Genomic DNA, 16,902 nt, shown 5'->3' with positions numbered 1-16,902 from the left:
TAAGAATTCTAGTGAATATGAAAACTTGTACTATAATCTTATGTCATACATACATACTTTTACAGGTCATATACCTAACTTCTTACAGTGTCAAAATAATACATGGATAAAAGTTTTAGCTTGACCATTTTCCTCTGAAGAGGCAAAGTATTGCTAATACTAACAAACAAACAAAAATTAATCACGTTAACTTCTAGTTAAGAAGTTAATGGGTAAGCAGCAAAAGTTAGTAATGGTACAAACAACACTATAATCTCAAACCCTATGGAAAAAGTAGTAAAAAACGAGTTATTTAGGTCACTTAATAGTAAAGATGAGTCAATTAATAATGAGGTTTATCATGAAAATTATTATTTAAAAATACTGAAAAATAATGACTGTAGAAATGTTGATTACTAATTATTTCCCCCCAAAAAATAATTTAAAATAAGCACCCAAAAACATCTCCAACAAGAAGAGAAAGTTCATTTTACCCACATACATAGTTTCATCTACAGACTGACTGCACTCCTGGACTGCTGCTTCCACTACAGACCGTTCAATCATGTTTGATGACACTGAAAAGAGAAGTTCAAAGTCAAATGTTAAAAACAGGCATAAAAACTAATTATTTCCACAGAAAGCTTTATATGCAAAATAATCTGCAAACACTAACCCTGAGATTCTCATTACATAATTTTAGGAGGAAAAAAGTGTTCAGTCAGGATACTAACAAAAGCCATATTTCAAATACCTTAAATGTCCATATTCAAATCACTGTAATAGTACACAAATGCCCACTTTGCTAAATAGTACTTAAAAATATAAATTCAATTATAGAAACACTTCTGTAAACTCCTAGGTTTAATAAGGTTACACTAGTGTAACTTTTTATCACAATCGCTATGCTTCAGTAGGCATGATAGCAACAATAACAGTAACAGCTACCACTTATTAGGCCCTTAGCACACCTGTGGCACCATGCTTAGTACTTTACCAGCAGTATTCCAGTAGACAGATGGCATATAAGGTTGGTGTTCAGATGTCCGTATCTTACACATGGTGAAAATCCAAATTTGAGGGGTTGAATAAGTTGCCCAAGAACATAGCTAAATTGTACAGACAGAACACAATCTCAAGCCTGATTTCAGAGTGGGGTGCCTTTAACTATACTGGTGTGTTTTCAGGCAAAATACCACATGCCACTTTAAACAAAGCCATACTAATTATCTAAATTTAATCAGTTTCTTAATTTTCAACTTTAAAGGGAATCTTAAAAGCAAAGGTATGTTTAAAATCCTGCCTTTAGAAGGGAATATGAGATACAATAATTTCTCCTTTACCATGGAACATGTTTCTTCCTATATAACTGAAGAACCTAGCATCTATACAACATATGAGAGCAAGCCGTACCCACCTCTAACCTTTAGTGCTCTAGAAACACTGGGCTTTAGTTTTCTAAGAGAGCATTTCTTCTTTGCAGGACCATGCTGTGGTAAAGGATTAAATATTCAACCAAAAGGTGCCCGAAGAAAGGATGAAGCAAGAGGGGAGAGTTAGCCCTGCTCAGTTACTCCTTCCACCCACCACCCCAACACTTAGGAGTACCTAACTTAAGTAAGATAAAGTGATAGGCATGCAGAGACAAAACTGCCCATAAGGACCAGATCAAAATTAGAAGTCAAGTGTGGGAAAGATGGCGTGACAGCACTATGAGGGGAAACAGCTGTAAGAGTTTCTGGGGAATCCCCTGAGGTTCCAACCAAACTATAGAGTTTATGCCCTGGGAAGAAGCGCTACCACAGGTGGGTCTCATAATGCAGGAACATCTTTACACTGAATCCTCACCTTCTTCTCAAGGCTGTAAATCTAAGTGATGATGTAGAAATACATTAATAATTTAAGAGCTACCAGAAAATGTGACTTACAGGGTTGCTTTTCAACTGCATCAATGATCTTTCCCAGTGCATCTTCAAGCTCTTCTTCACTGATAGATTTAAGAGCTTCTGTGAGGTACTTAACAGCTTCCCTGATGAGAAAGGGAAAGACAAGATGAGGCAGGTCATGGATAATTAAGGAGACAAATTTTATGCCAAAAACTGGCAAACACTCATCAATCTGGCATTGAAATTAAGATCCACTCACTCCTCCCTGCAAGCAGTACTTACCTTTCCTACTCTTTCTGAAGAAATTCTTCCTTCTATCCTCTGCCAACGTAACCTTTCTTAAAGCCCTAAGTCATGCCCTTCTTTTAAGATGCCTTCCTAGACCAGCCTACATGCTGCAATCTCCCTTTCTTTCTGAACTTATTAAAAATCTCACTTATATTTTGTGATGTATCCTTAAATCTGATACTAGCCTTGTATATTACCTTACATTTAAAGCAGGACTCCATTTGCTTCTGTCCTGAATGTAACACACAGATACATATTTATTAACTTGATAATGCATTTACCTCAAGTAAATTCCAGTAATTTCACCTATTTTCAACTGTAAAATTAGAAAATTAGGCTGGAAGAAGCTATGACATCTGAATATAATCATAGAAGCAACACTCCTATTAAAATGACTTGAATTCTCCCACCGGAAAAAAAATCAACAAACCTCAAGTTTTTAAAAAAATCACATGAATCCCTGACTTAAATACCAATAGTGCTCAGAATGAACACTGTCTACTTAAACAATAAGCTGATTGTATGGCATTCTCTGTTTGTTTTCACACAAATTTATACTTTATGTCACCATTATTTTTATAGGCATCACTAATCTCTATCTTGGGTTGTTTGTTTCATGTGTCGGTGTCAGATCTCTCCAGTTTATTACAGATGACACTCTTTGAGAACTGGGACTGTTTCATCATTTGGCAGGATGCCAAACACACTGAAGGTGATTCATAAACATTGGATGACTGAGTCCCTAAAATCATACACATTGTGGGTGAACCTTGGGACAGCTCTCAGGATAGACCAGAGCCTATAAAGCTGTACAGGGTCTGGCCCCTGTCTCATCCAGTGTCTCTGGCCTTCCTGTTGCTCTCCTGACTCAGGGCCTTCATGTGGCCATTTCCCTCCACTTTTCTCTTCACTTAGTCGAGTCTTGCTCATCCTTTAACACTCAGCTCAAACCGCTTCTTCAGTAAAGCTTCCCTTGACTCTGGAGCAGTCACCTTGTATCACAGCACTTCTTTCCTGGGATCTTTTTCACAACTGAAATTAAATAATTGTGAATATTTTAATATCCATGGTAGAAAGACTTCCAAGGCAGCCCCTAATAATCCATGCCTCCTGATACTCCTGATGCCTCCTGATACTCCATACACAATCCCCTCTCATTGAGTGTGGGCTGGAGCTAATAACTTATTCTAACAATAGAATACAGTGAAAGTGACGTAACAGTTTACTCTATTGTACTTTTAAAATGAAACAATTTAAAGCAGGAAGATGTTACTTCATTGGTTAGGCTACAAAGACTGTGTGGTTCTGTCTTCTAGCAGAATTCTTTCTCTTGCTGGCTTTGATAAGCCATCTGCCATGCTCAGGAAGGCCCACATGGCAACGAATGGAGGATGGCCTCCAGCCAACAGCCAGCAAGGACTGAGGCCCTCAGTCCAACAGTCCTGGAGGAACTGAATCCTGCCAACTGTTGGATGAACTTAGAGGTGGATCCTGCCCAACTGACATTTGAAATGACCTCATCTTAGCTGCACTCTTGTGTGAGACCCTGTAAAGCTATACAGGATGTGACCCTGCCAAATCTCCTACGGTTCATCCAGTGTCTCTGGCCTTCCTTAAGCTTAGGACCCAGCTAAGTCTAGCTGAATTCCTGACCCACAGAAAATGTGACATAAGAGTGTACTGTTTAAAAATGGGTATAGAGGGCAAGTACCTCAACATAATAAAAGCCAGATATGACAAACCCACACACAACATTACACTTAATATCAAGAAGCTGAAAGCTTTTCCTCTAAGATCGGGAACAAGACAGGGATGCCCACTCTCCCCACTGTTATTCAACATAGTACTGGAGGTCCTAGCCACGGCAATCAGACAACACAAAGAAATAAAAGGCATCCAGATTGGCAAGGAAGAAGTAAAACTGTCCCAGTTTGCAGATGACATGATATTGTAAATAAAAATACCCTAAAGAAACTACTCCAAAACTACTAGATCTAATATCTGAATTCAGCAAAGTTGCAGGATACAAAATTAATACACAGAAATCTGTGGCATTCCTATACATTAACGATGAACTAGTGGAAAGAGAAATCAGGAAAACAATTCCATTCACAGTTGCATCAAAAAGAATAAAATACCTAGGAATAAACCTAACCAAGGAAGTGAAAAACCTATACTCTGAAAACTACAAGACACTCATGAAAGAAATTAAAGATACCAATAAATGGAAACACATCCCGTGCTCATGGATAGGATAATTAATATTGTCAAAATGGCCATCCTGCCTAAAGCAATCTACAGATTCAATGCAATGCCTATCAAAATACCAACAGCATTCTTCAACGAACTAGAGAAAATCATTCTAAAATTCATATGGAACCACAAAAGACCCTGAATAGCCAAAGCAATCCTGAGAAGGAAGATAAAGCTGGGGGGGTTAATGCTCCCCAACTTCAAGCTCTACTACAAAGCCACAGTAATCAAGACAATTTGGTACTGGCACAAGAACAGACACATAGACCAATGGAACAGACTAGGGAGCCCAGATATAAACCCAAGCATATATGGTCAATTAATGATATACAATAAAGGAGCCATGGATATACAATTGGGAAATGACAGCCTCTTCAACAGCTGGTGTTGGCAAAACTGGACAGCTATATGGAAGAGAATGAAACTGTATTATTGTTTAACCCCATATACAAAAGTAAACTCAAAATGGATCAAAGACCTGAATGTAAGTCATGAAACCATAAAACTCTTAGAAGACAACATAGGCAAAAATCTCCTGAATATAAGCATGAGCAACTTCTTCCTGAACACATCTCCTCGAGCAAGGAAAACAAAAGCAAAAATGAACTCATGGGACTACATCAAACTAAAAAGCTTCTGTATGACAAAGGACATCAACAGAACAAAAAGGCATCCTACAGTATGGGAGAATATATTTGTAAATTACATATCTGACAAGGGGTTAACATCCAAAAATATATAAAAGACTCACACGCCTCAACACCCAAACAGCAAAAGACCCATTAAAAAATGGGCAGACGATATGAACAGACACTTCTCCAAAGAAGAAATTCAGAAGGCCAACAGACACATGAAAAGATGCTCCACATCACTAATCATCAGGGAAATGCAAATTAAAACCACAATTAGATATCACCTCACACCAGTAAGGATGGCCAGCATCAAAAAGACTAAGAACAACAAATGCTGGCAAGGATGCAGAAAAAGGGGAACCCTCCTACACTGCTGGTGGGAATGTAAGCTAGTTCAACCACTGTGGAAAGCAATATGGAGGTTCTTCAAAAAACTAAAAATAGAAATACCATTTGACCTGGGAATCCCACTCTTTGGAATTTACCCAAAGAAAACAACTTCTCAGATTCAAAAAGACATATGCACCCCTATGTTTATCACAGCACTTTTTACAATAGCCAAGAAATAGAAACAACCTAAGTGTCTATCAGTAGATGAATGGATAAAGATGTGGTACATATACACAATGGAATACTATTCCGCCATAAGAAAAAAACAAATCCTACCATTTGCAACAACATGGATGGAGCTGGAAGACATTATGCTCAGTGAAATAAGCCAGGTGGAGAAAGACAAGTACCAAATGATTTCCCTCATTTGTGGAGTATATAACAACGAAGCAAAACTGAAGGAACAAAACAGCAGCTGACACACAGACTCCAAGAAGGGACTAGTGGTTACCAAAGGGGAGGGGCTTGGGAGGCCGGGTGGGGAGGGAGGGAGAAGGGGATGAAGAGGTATTATGTTTAGTACACATGGTGTGGGGGATCACGGGGAAAACAGTGTAGCACAGAGAAGGCCAATAGTGAATCTGTGGCATCTTACAACACTGATGGACAGTGACTGCATTGGGGTATGGGTGGGGACTTGATAATATGGGTAAATGTAGTAGCCACTTTGTTTTTTCATGTGAAACCTTCATAAGAGTGTATATCAATAATACCTTAATAAAAATAAAAAATAAAAAAAAGAATGTACTGTTTAAAACCTGTAGGATTTGGGGTAATCTGTTACACAGCAACAAATAACTAGTGTACCACCTGCCCCTCAAGCTCCACAGGGTCTTCCTCTCCCATGTACGCCCTTGCCCCACAATAGTGCTCTGCGGCTAACAGATTTTGGTGTATTTCTGACTGAATTAGTTAATGGATGACATCTTAATTTTAGGTTAGGTTCTAAGTGAAAAGAAGGAAAACGTAATTAATCAATGGTCTTATTTTCAAGATGTCAGGGATCAACTGAACAAAATTCATTATGTTCTCCCAGGGCTTATCCACTCTTGCCCTTGACCAGCACTAATCCAAAAGCAAAATTAAAAGTCCCATAAAACGCATCATTCCAAAATCAAAAACAAACCTTCACACCCAAGAGCAATCAAAACCTGGTACAGAAAAGTATATCCCATCCAGCAGATATTTAAATATGTTTTTTTTTAAATTGTATTCTGAAAACAAGATTTTTAGTGAAAAAAATCTTGGAAAGGTTCATCGCATTAGGTACTAGAAAACACGGATATGGCCAGGAAACCTATGAGAGAAGTTCTAAAAGAAATATTAAAAGAAAAAAAAACCCCAGGAGATCAAGGAACATGCTTCAAACCTACCCGCTTTTTAACTCTCCAGGCATTCTCACCCAGGAATACTTGACCAAAATTGGGAAGGCTGAGAGGGCCCACAGTTTCCACAATGCAATCTGGCCACACTGACAGATACCTGGGTTTGCCCGCGTCTCTCTCAACTGAAGTCTCAGTATCTCGAGGAAGCAGCACTGTTATTACGCCCATTTTGCAGAGAGAGAAACTTCGGGGGGCAGCGAGGCGCCCACATCACAGTGCTAATGGCTGCGGCTGAGACACAGACGGCCGCGTCCCCCTCTCGGTGCAGCACAGACCGCAGACCGTCGTCCCTCCCGAAAGAATCGCTCCTATTCCCCGCGAACGTCGGGGAAACCTAAGGCGGCGCAGCAGCCGAAGACCCCGCCGGATGGACTCGGCTCTGGGGGCTTAGTTTTAAGGGTCCCTATCACTTACGGCCAGCCCCTCTCGGCGCGCCCCGCTGGCGGGGCGGCCTGGCCCTAGCTCTACGGTCGCGTCCCGCAGTGCCCAGGACCACTCACCCGCGGAGCAGTAGGCCGCGCAGCTTGAAAGCCGAGAGCGCCCGACTCCGCACCCGCTCCGGCGCCATGTCCGCGTTTTGGCGCCACGGCCCGGGCCCGCCCCTTTCCGGCCTCGCCCCTTTTCAGGCGAGCGGGTTGCGGGCGGGCGCACTGGTCCTGCGTGGTCTCCTGGGCCCCTGCTCCCGGCGCAAAGAGCTCGGCGGCTCCCGGCGCCTGGCACGCTGCAGCCCCGGACCGTGTGGGCTAACGGAGGCGACCCTGCCCTCCTTCCTGGCCTGGAGGCTGAAGGGTGAAAGCGTCCTGCCCCGGGGTCTAGGTGGGAGTGTGCCGCCCTGTCCCGAGCGCTTCTTTGAGCTACCCTGCTTCGCCTTCATCGTTGTCACTTTACGGGGCGCGCATCCGGCTCATCCCGGGCTCGGGGATCCTTGCGTACTCATGTTCAGTACTTCACACAGGTTCTGGAAATATTCTCTGTTGCCATAGGGTTTTCCTGGATTTCACTGGAAGCTGTTACAAGTCACCATCATTACCACCAACCCGGCTTTTCATTTAATTTGAGGGCTCCCTACGACCCATGCGCTGTCATAAGAATTTTAAATGCGTTAACTGATGTTCAGAAAGCCGAATGAGCTGTGTGCTATTTGTTCATCATCCTCATTTTACAGATGAGAAAACTGAGACACAAAGACGGTAGATGCCTCCCTCAAGATGAAAGGTTCAGTAACGGGTGGAGCCGAGATTTGAATTTCACCTGATTCCAGCAAGTGTACTGTCAACCTGCCACACTTCAAAAATGCTTGCTCCAATGAGACGAACAAAACCATGGAGTGCTTAAAAGTGAACACAGCCTTACGAAACATGAGGCCGACTTGTGAGTACCAACATACAGTGACCTCCAGGGTATATGATTAACTTTAAAAAAGCAAAGCATGGTAAAAGAGGGAAAATAAGAAATCTACACATATATAAGTATTTAGTTGTTTTTGCATTTTAAAAAGTCCTCTGGACATCAGACACTAAAAAAATGTTTCATTGTAAAGAACAAGAAGGATAAGGATGAAAGTGAGACCTTTCTTTGTAATGAAGGTTTTACTGCCCACCTACCTATATTTTTTACATATTCCAAAAAAAGAAAAGAAAAAAGTAAAAAATTGAAAGCACACCTAAAGCAAAACCCCTAACTAGTGTTAAATTGGTAACATAACATCACAGAGAAAAATGACTTTTAAACACAGTTCTCTGTATGTTTTCAATGAAATGTATTCTAAAGCCAAAAATACTGCAAGGAAAATTTGAACTTTTAATGTGAGAAAATAAAAATAGAGTTAATTTTCATTATTTGAGATAGTTACGTTCTATAAAGTCACCACCAAAGCTGAGTTAGCAAATACTTAATCATTGCTCCTAGGGGAAGACAGGGTTAGTTAGGTTCCTGTGAGCCTCTGGTCACAGCATTCTCATCAACTAAGCAATACATGACCTTGTTTCAGGTGTGTTACTGTTTGTAGACATCTTTAATATATTCTGTTTATTCTTTAACACTGAACTCAGGGCCAAAAGCACTATAATTCATCCCTGAAGGAAGCTTATCTAACACAGGTATTTTCTCCCTGAGATCATTACATCAAAGCCTTCTTGTGCCTGGAACATAGCCAACACTTGGCACTATGCTCAGAGGCCACTTCAAACAGCAAAGTCACCACCAACGATGAAAACACAAAAATGCAGAAAATGTAGCACTAAATGTGCCTTGAAAAAGACACTTATTTATAATATGAGAGATGAAAAAACAAAGCTGAGTGTCACCTTGCTCATCTTTAGCTGGGAACATGTGTGATGGGCAACCCAAAGTTTTCACTGCTCTGTGTGTGTCTGGGCATAGCTGTTAAAGCCCCCAGTGTTGATTTGGGAGTTACAGATAGATTTTAGCAAGTAGATGAAATTGCAAATGCACAAATGGAATGAACCAGTAATGAGGATTGCCTATATCTGCTTAACCACTAGAAAGATTAACAAAAAATAAATGATTATCTTTGGGAGGCAAATGGAAGGAATAGGGATATAAAATGTTAAAAGCATTAGGTAAGTATTTTGGGGAACAAAATGTTTTTGCAGTTCCAAAGTTATCATCCTACAAATTACTGTACAAACTAATACCAAAGAGAAATATAAAGGAGAAAACTACTTTTACACCAGAGTGTTATAAGGTTACCACTTTAGCCAAGTATCAAACTTGGCATCACAAAGCTAATTTGACATTATGTTACTGTTTAATGCAATATGATATATACAGCAACACCTATGGAGTATAATTGCCGAAAACGTATAACGTTGATTTAATCAAGCCTAGTTCTAACTTCTGATTTATGGAAATATGGAGGAGAGGAGAACAAGTTAAATTACACCATGAGGAAACAATTGGAAAAATCCAGAATTTGGAACAATCTAAAAGCCAACTGACCTGATCTCTTCAAAAAGTTAGTGTCACAGGAGGAAAACAGAAGGAATCCCTGATCCAGATTGTGGTAGCCAGCCTCTTGGATAACTCCCAGTGGTTTTTGCTTCCTGGTATTCTTGTCTTGTATACTTCCCTCCCACAGCAAAAAGAACTATCTGTGTAACTGTTAGGATATTGCGGAAAGGACAAGTATGACTGGCCAGGCCAGGCCATAAAATACATTGCTATTTCTGCTGTGCTTGCTTTGGGGGAAGCCAGCTGCCCTCAAGTCTATGGAAAGGTCCACGTGTTACATCAAGTTCTTTTGCCAACAGCCAGCACGAACATACCAACATACTGTGTGTGAGCAATTTTAAAAGCAGACCTTCCAGCCCTAATGAAATCTTTAGATGACCACGGCCCTTGCCAATATCCTGACTACAACTTCGTGAGAGACCAGAGACTGAACCACCCAGTCAGGCTGTTCCCAAATTCTCAACCTACAGAAACAGTGAAAGATGATAACCATTATTTATTTATTTATTCCTGATGTAATTCAGGAGTCTTGAATATGAATTGGATATTGAATTATATGAAATAATAATTGTTAATTATAAAAGTGATAACTTAGGTGTGATAATGACATTATGGTTGTGTATGTGCATGTCCCTGTTTTTAGGAGATGGGACTGAAGTGTAACCTTATACACGGGGAAGTATAACATAAATGTGCCTGTTTTTAGGAAATGCATGCTGTAGTGTAACTTTCAAATAATTCAGCAAAATGAAAAATACATACAAACAAGTATAAAGCTATTATGGTACTATTAATAATTATTAAGTTTAAGTGGAGGGAATGCAGGTATTCCTTGAACTATGTTTTTCAATTTTTCCTGTATAATTTTCATATTAAGAAATTGAAGATAAAAGAATTTATCCCAATTTCCCAGCTTCCTCTCACAATCTGAAAATTCTCTTTTTTCCATAAATTTTTAATTTCTGCCCCTATGACTCCTTCACCTGGTCACCTCATGAAGTCCTAATACTTCAATGAACAGCTATATGCTGATGACTTGAAAATCCCTATTTCTAGCCTCTGTTTTTCTCAGACTTCAAATCCAACTCAACATGCCCCCAAATGAGTTCCCATCAATCCTCCCAAATCTACACCTCTTCCCCTGTTCACTACCCTACCCCTTCACCTGGTGACCAGGCTGATAAAGTAGGGCATCCCTGATTGCTGCTTCTCCTTCACCCCCATAAACCAGTTAGCCACTAAGTACCTTCAGTTCTGCCTTTTATGTTCAGTACCTTCAGATCCCAAAGCTGCCCACTTCTCTCTGTACCCATGGCCAGAGGCCTCGAACAGGACACTAGCTTCTCCAGCCAACAATGACTGACCTACTAACTAGTCTCTTTGCCTCAAATCTTGCCATCAGAATAAACTTTCTAAAACAGTTTGGTCACTTCCCTGTTTAAAACACTTCAAAATCTCCCCACATTAGGATAAGGTGAGCAAGTCATCTCTTTCTTCCTCTCGTCTTCCATCTGCCAGGAGGAACACTTACTCTCTCTCCCCTCCATTTGCCTGAACAGCTTCCACTCATGCTTCAGTTCTTGGCTTAGGCTCTTCTCTCAGGAAACTTCCCTGACTCTGCCAGATCTGAGCTAGGGACCCTCCTCTGTAGCTCCAGGATGCCTGGACTTTTGTTATCATCACACTACTGCACAGTATGATAGTTGTCTGTTTGCTGGTCTCTAGCACCCTCTAGACTTTAAGGTGCAGGAGGACATGTGGGCCATTTCAAAAATGCAATATCAATATTACAAATAACAAGAAAATGATAGCGTGGGGACTTAAAATTTTTTTTTGAGATATAACTTACATTGCACATATCTGAAGAATGCATTTCAAAGAGTTTTGATGAAAGTTTAAGCCCATGTAAACACCCCCCAAAACAACATGTAGAAGATAGAACACTCCATCACCCCAGATTCCTTTGTACTCCTTTCCATATATCCTCTCTCCAAACAACCACGTTTCTGCTTTCTACTGCCATAATTAGTTTTGTATGTCTTCATTTAAATGAAATCACAAAGCATGTATTCATTTATATCTGGCTCCTTTTTACTCCTGCTTTATGAAGAATAATTGATAAATAAAAATTATATATGTTTGAGGATACAATGTGGTGTTTTCATATATGTACACATTGTGAAGTGATTATCACTATCAAGCTAAATACGACACCCCTTACCTCGCATAGTTACCATTGTGTGTGTGTGTGGTGAGAACACTTAAGATTTAATCTCAGCAAATTTCAAGTATACAATACATTATTATTAGCTCCAGTCACCATGCTGTCTAGGTATCAGAATTTATTCATTTTATAACTGAAATTTTGTACCCTTTGACCTATATTTCCCTTTCTCCCACACCCCTCAGTCACTGGTAATCATCATTCTACTCTGTTTCTATGAATTCATCATTTTTAGGCTCCACATGTAAGTGAGATCATGCAGTATTTGTCTTTCTGTATCTGGTTTATTTCAATTAGCATAATGTCTTCCAGGGCCATCCATATTGTCACAAGTGGCAGGATTTCCTTTTTAAGGCTGAATAACATTCCAGTGTATATATATATATGCATATGTATGTACATACCACTTTTTCTTTATCCGCTCACCCATTGATGCACACAGGTCACTTCCACAGCTTGGCTATTGCGAATGATGTGGCAGTGAACATGGAAGTGCGGCTGTCTATTTGAGAGAGTGACTTTATTTCCTTTGGACATATACCCAGAAGTGGGGTTGTTGAATGATATGGTAGTTCTACTTGTAATTTTTTTTGAAGAACCTCCATACTACTTTCCATAATAGCCGTTTATATTTACCAATTTACATTCTCACTAACAGTTCACAATCATTCCCTTTTCTCCACATCCTCACCAGCACTTATTATCTTTTGACTTTTTGAGAATAGCCATCTTACTAGGTGTGAGGTGATATCTTATTGTGGGTTTGATTTGCATTTCCCTGGTGATTAGTGATGTTGAACAATTATTCATCTACTTTTTGGCCTGTATTTTTTCTTTGGAAAATATCTATTCAGGTCCTCTGCCCATTTTTAAATCAGGTTATTTGGTTTTGTGCTATTGAGTTGTATGAGTTCCTTATATATTTTGGATATTAACCTTTATCAGGTATATGGTTTGCAAGTATTTTCTCCCATTCTGTAGGTCACCTTTTCATTTTGTTGATACTTTCTTGTACTGTGCCAAAGCTTTTTAGTTTGATGTAGTCCTTCGTGTTTATTTTTGCTTTTATTGCTTGTGCTTTTGGTGTCATCTCCAAAAACACACTGCCAAGACCAATGTCAAGGAGATTTCCCCATTTTCTCCTGCAAGTTTTATGGTTTTAGATCTTCTTTTTAAAGCTTTAATCACTTTCGAGTTGATTTTTGTGTACATTAAGGGTTCAGTTTCAGTCTTTTTCATGTAGCTGTTCAGATTTCCCAACATTTATTTTCCGTTTATTAAAAAGGTATATACTTTTACATAAAATTTATAGCCTTTTATTTTTAAAAAAGATATCCTTTCCCCATTTTATATTCTTGACTGCTTTGTCATAAATTAATTTACCATATATTCATGGGTTTATTTATGGGCTCTCTGCTATTGATCCATGTCTGGTTTTTTTTGTTTTGTTTTTTTTTGACGATGACTGATTTTTTTTTATTAAGGTATCATTGATACACACTCTTATGAAGGTTTCACATGAAAAAAAATGTGGTTACTACATTCACCCATATTATTAAGTACCTCCTATACCCCATTGAAGTCACTGTCCATCAGTGTAGTAAGATACCACAGAGTCATTCATTACTTGTCTTCTCTGTGCTACACGGTCTTCCTCATGACCCCCCCACCACACCTCATGCTTACTAATCATAATACCCCTCAATCCCCTTCTCCCTCCCTCCCCACATGCCCTCCCCGACACCTCCCCTTTGTTAACTGCTAGTCCCTTCTTGGAGTCTGTGATTCTGCTGCTGTTTTGTTCCTTCAGTTTTCCTTTGTTCTTATACTCCACATATGAGTGAAATCATTTGGTACTTGTCTTTCTCCGCCTGGCTTATATCACTGAGCATAATACCCTCTAGCACCATCCATGTTGTTGCAAATGGTAGGATCTGTTTTTTTCTTATGGCTGAGTAATATTTCACTGTGTATATGTACCACATCTTCTTTATCCATTCATCTACTGATGGACACTTAGGTTGCTTCCATATCTTAGCTGTTGTAAATAGTGCAGTGATAAACATAGGGGTACATCTGTCATTTTCAAACTGGAGTGCTGCATTCTTAGGGTAAATTCCTAGAAGTGGAATTCCTGGGTCAAATGGTATTTCTATTTTGAGCATTTTGAGTAACCTCCATACTGCTTTCCACAATGGTTGAAGTAATTTACATTCCCACCAGCAGTGTAGGAGGGTTCCCCTTTCTCCACAACCTTGCCAACATTTGTTGTTGTTTGTCTTTTCGATGATGGTGATCCTTACTGGTGTGAGGTGATATCTCATTGTGGTTTTAATTTGCATTTCTCTGATGACAAGTGATGTGGAGCATCTTTTCATGTGTCTGTTGGCCATCTGAATTTCTTCTTTAGAGAACTATCTATTCAGGTCTTCTGCCCATTTTTTAATTGGATTATTTGCTTTTTGTTTGTTGAGGTGCATGAGCTCTTTATATATTTTGGATGTCAACCCTTTATCGGATCTGTCATTTATGAATATATTCTCCCATACTGTAGGATACCTTTTTGTTCTATTGATGGTGTCCTTTGCTGTACAGAAGCTTTTTAGCTTGATATAGTCCCACTTGTTCATTTGTGCTTTTGTTTCCCTTGCCCGGGGAGACATGTTCATGAAGAAGTTGCTCATGTTTATATCCATGAGATTTTTGCCTATGTTTCTTTCTAAGGGTTTTATGGTTTCATGACTTACATTCAGGTCTTTGATCCATTTCGAATTTACTTTTGTGTATGGGATTAGACAGTGATCCAGTTTCATTCTCTTACATGTAGCTGTCCAGTTTTGCCAGCACCATCTGTTGAAGAGACTGTCATTTCCCCATTGTATGTCCATGGCTTCTTTATCATATATTAATTGACCATATATGTTTGAGTTAATGTCTGGAGTCTCTATTCTGTTCCACTGGTCGGTGGCTCTGTTCTTGTGCCGGTACCAAACTGTCTTGATTACTGTGGCTTTGTAGTAGAGCTTAAAGTTGGGGAGCGAGATCCCCCCCACTTTATTCTTCCTTCTCAGGATTGCTTTGGCTATTTGGGGTCTTTGGTGTTTCCATATGAGTTTTTGAACTATTTGTTCGAGTTCGCTAAAGAATGCTGTTGGTAATTTGATAGGGATTGCATCGAATCTGTATATTGCTTTGGGCAGGATGGCCATTTTGACAATATTAATTCTTCCTAGCCAGGAGCATGGGATGAGTTTCCATTTGTTAGTGACCTCTTTAATTTCTCTTAAGAGTGTCTTATAGTTTTCAGGGTATAGGTCTTTCACTTCCTTGGTTAGGTTTATTCCTAGGTATTTTATTCTTTTTGATGCTAGTGTGAATGAAATTGTTTTCCTGATTTCTCTTTCTATTAGTTCATTCTTACTGTATAGGAAAGCCACAGATATCTGTGTGTTAATTTTGTATCCTGCAACTTTGCTGAATTCTGATATTAGTTCTAATAGTTTTGCAGTGTAGTCTTTAGGGTTTTTTATGTACAATATCATGTCATCTGCAAATAGTAACAGTTTGACTTCTTCTTTACCAATCTGGATGCCTTGTATTTCTTTGTTTTGTCTGATTGCCGTGGCTAGGACCTCCAGTACCATGTTGAATAACAGTGGGGAGAGTGGGCATCCCTGTCTTGTTCCCGATCTCAGAGGAAAAGCTTTCAGCTTCTCGCTGTTCATTGTGATGTTAGCTGTGGGTTTATCATATATGGCCTTTATTATGTTGAGGTACTTGCCCTCTATGCCCATTTTGTTGAGAGTTTTTATCATGAATGGATGTTGAATTTTGTCGAATGCTTTTTCAGCATCTATGGAGATGATCATGTGGTTTTTGTCCTTCTTTTTGTTGATGTGGTGGATGATGTTGATGGATTTTCAAATGTTGTACCATCCTTGCATCCCTGGGATGAATCCCACTTGGTCATGGTGTATGATCCTCTTGATGTATTTTTGAATTCGGTTTGCTAATAATTTGTTGAGTATTTTTGCATCAATGTTCATTCAGGGATATTGGTCTGTAGTTTTCTTTTTCGGTGGGGTCTTTGCCTGGTTTTGGTATTAGGGTGATGTTAGCTTCTTAGAATGAGTTTGGGAGTATTCCCTCCTCTTCTATTTTTTGGAAAACTTTAAGGAGAATGGGTGTTTATGTCTTCTCTGTATGTTTGATAAAATTCTGAGGTAAATCCATCTGGCCCGGGGGTTTTGTTCTTGGGTAGTTTTTTGTTTACCGATTCAATTTTGTTGCTGGTAATTGGCCGATTTATGTTTTCTGTTTCTTTCTGAGTCAGTTTTGGAAGGTTGTATTTTTCTAGGAAGTTGTCCATTTCTCCTAGGTTTTCCAGATTGTTAGCATGTAGGTTTTCATAGTATTCTCTAATAATTCTATGTATTTCTGTGGGGTCTTTTGTGATTTTTCCTTTCTCATTTCTGATTCTGTTGATGTGTGTTGACTCTCTTTTTCTCTTAAAAAGTCTGGTTAGCGGCTTATCTATTTTGTTTATTTTCTCGAAGAACCAGCTCTTGCTTTCATTGATTTTTTCTGTTGTTTTATTCATCTCAGTTTTATTTATTTCTCCTTTGATCTTTATTATGTCCCTCTGTCTGCTGACCTTAGGCCTCATTTGTTCTTCTTTTTCCAATTTCGATAATTGTGACATTAGACTATTCATTTGGGATTGTTCTTCCTTCGTTAAATATGCCTGGATTGCTATATACTTTCCTCTTAAGACTGCTTTTGCTGCATTCCACAGAAGTTGAGGCTTTCTGTTGTTGTTGTCATTTGTTTCCATATATTGCTGGATCTCCATTTTAATTTGGTCATTGATCCATTGATTATTTAGGAGCATG

The 16,902-nt window shown here is 39.3% G+C and overlaps 1 protein-coding gene across 1 annotated transcript in view; it reads right to left on the bottom strand.

Annotated features, from left to right (window-relative positions):
- POLE2 (DNA polymerase epsilon 2, accessory subunit) overlaps positions 1–7,458 on the bottom strand; it is a 28,916-nt gene extending 21,458 nt beyond the window's left edge. Inside the window, exons 1-3 of the mRNA XM_057488483.1 lie at positions 7,314–7,458; positions 1,908–2,008; positions 482–557 (exon numbers count right to left, since the gene is read on the bottom strand). Coding sequence (XP_057344466.1) covers positions 482–557; positions 1,908–2,008; positions 7,314–7,381 — 245 coding nt within the window. The 5' untranslated portion in view covers positions 7,382–7,458. The remainder of the gene's footprint in view (positions 1–481; positions 558–1,907; positions 2,009–7,313) is intronic.
- Positions 7,459–16,902: the final 9,444 nt, after the last annotated feature.

The sequence above is a fragment of the Manis pentadactyla genome, chromosome 11 (genome assembly GCF_030020395.1).
Source record: "Manis pentadactyla isolate mManPen7 chromosome 11, mManPen7.hap1, whole genome shotgun sequence".
NCBI classification, from domain to species: Eukaryota; Metazoa; Chordata; class Mammalia; order Pholidota; family Manidae; genus Manis; species Manis pentadactyla.
The sequence above is the reverse complement of the archived record's forward strand: the minus strand, read 5'-3'. Positions and strand labels throughout refer to the sequence as shown.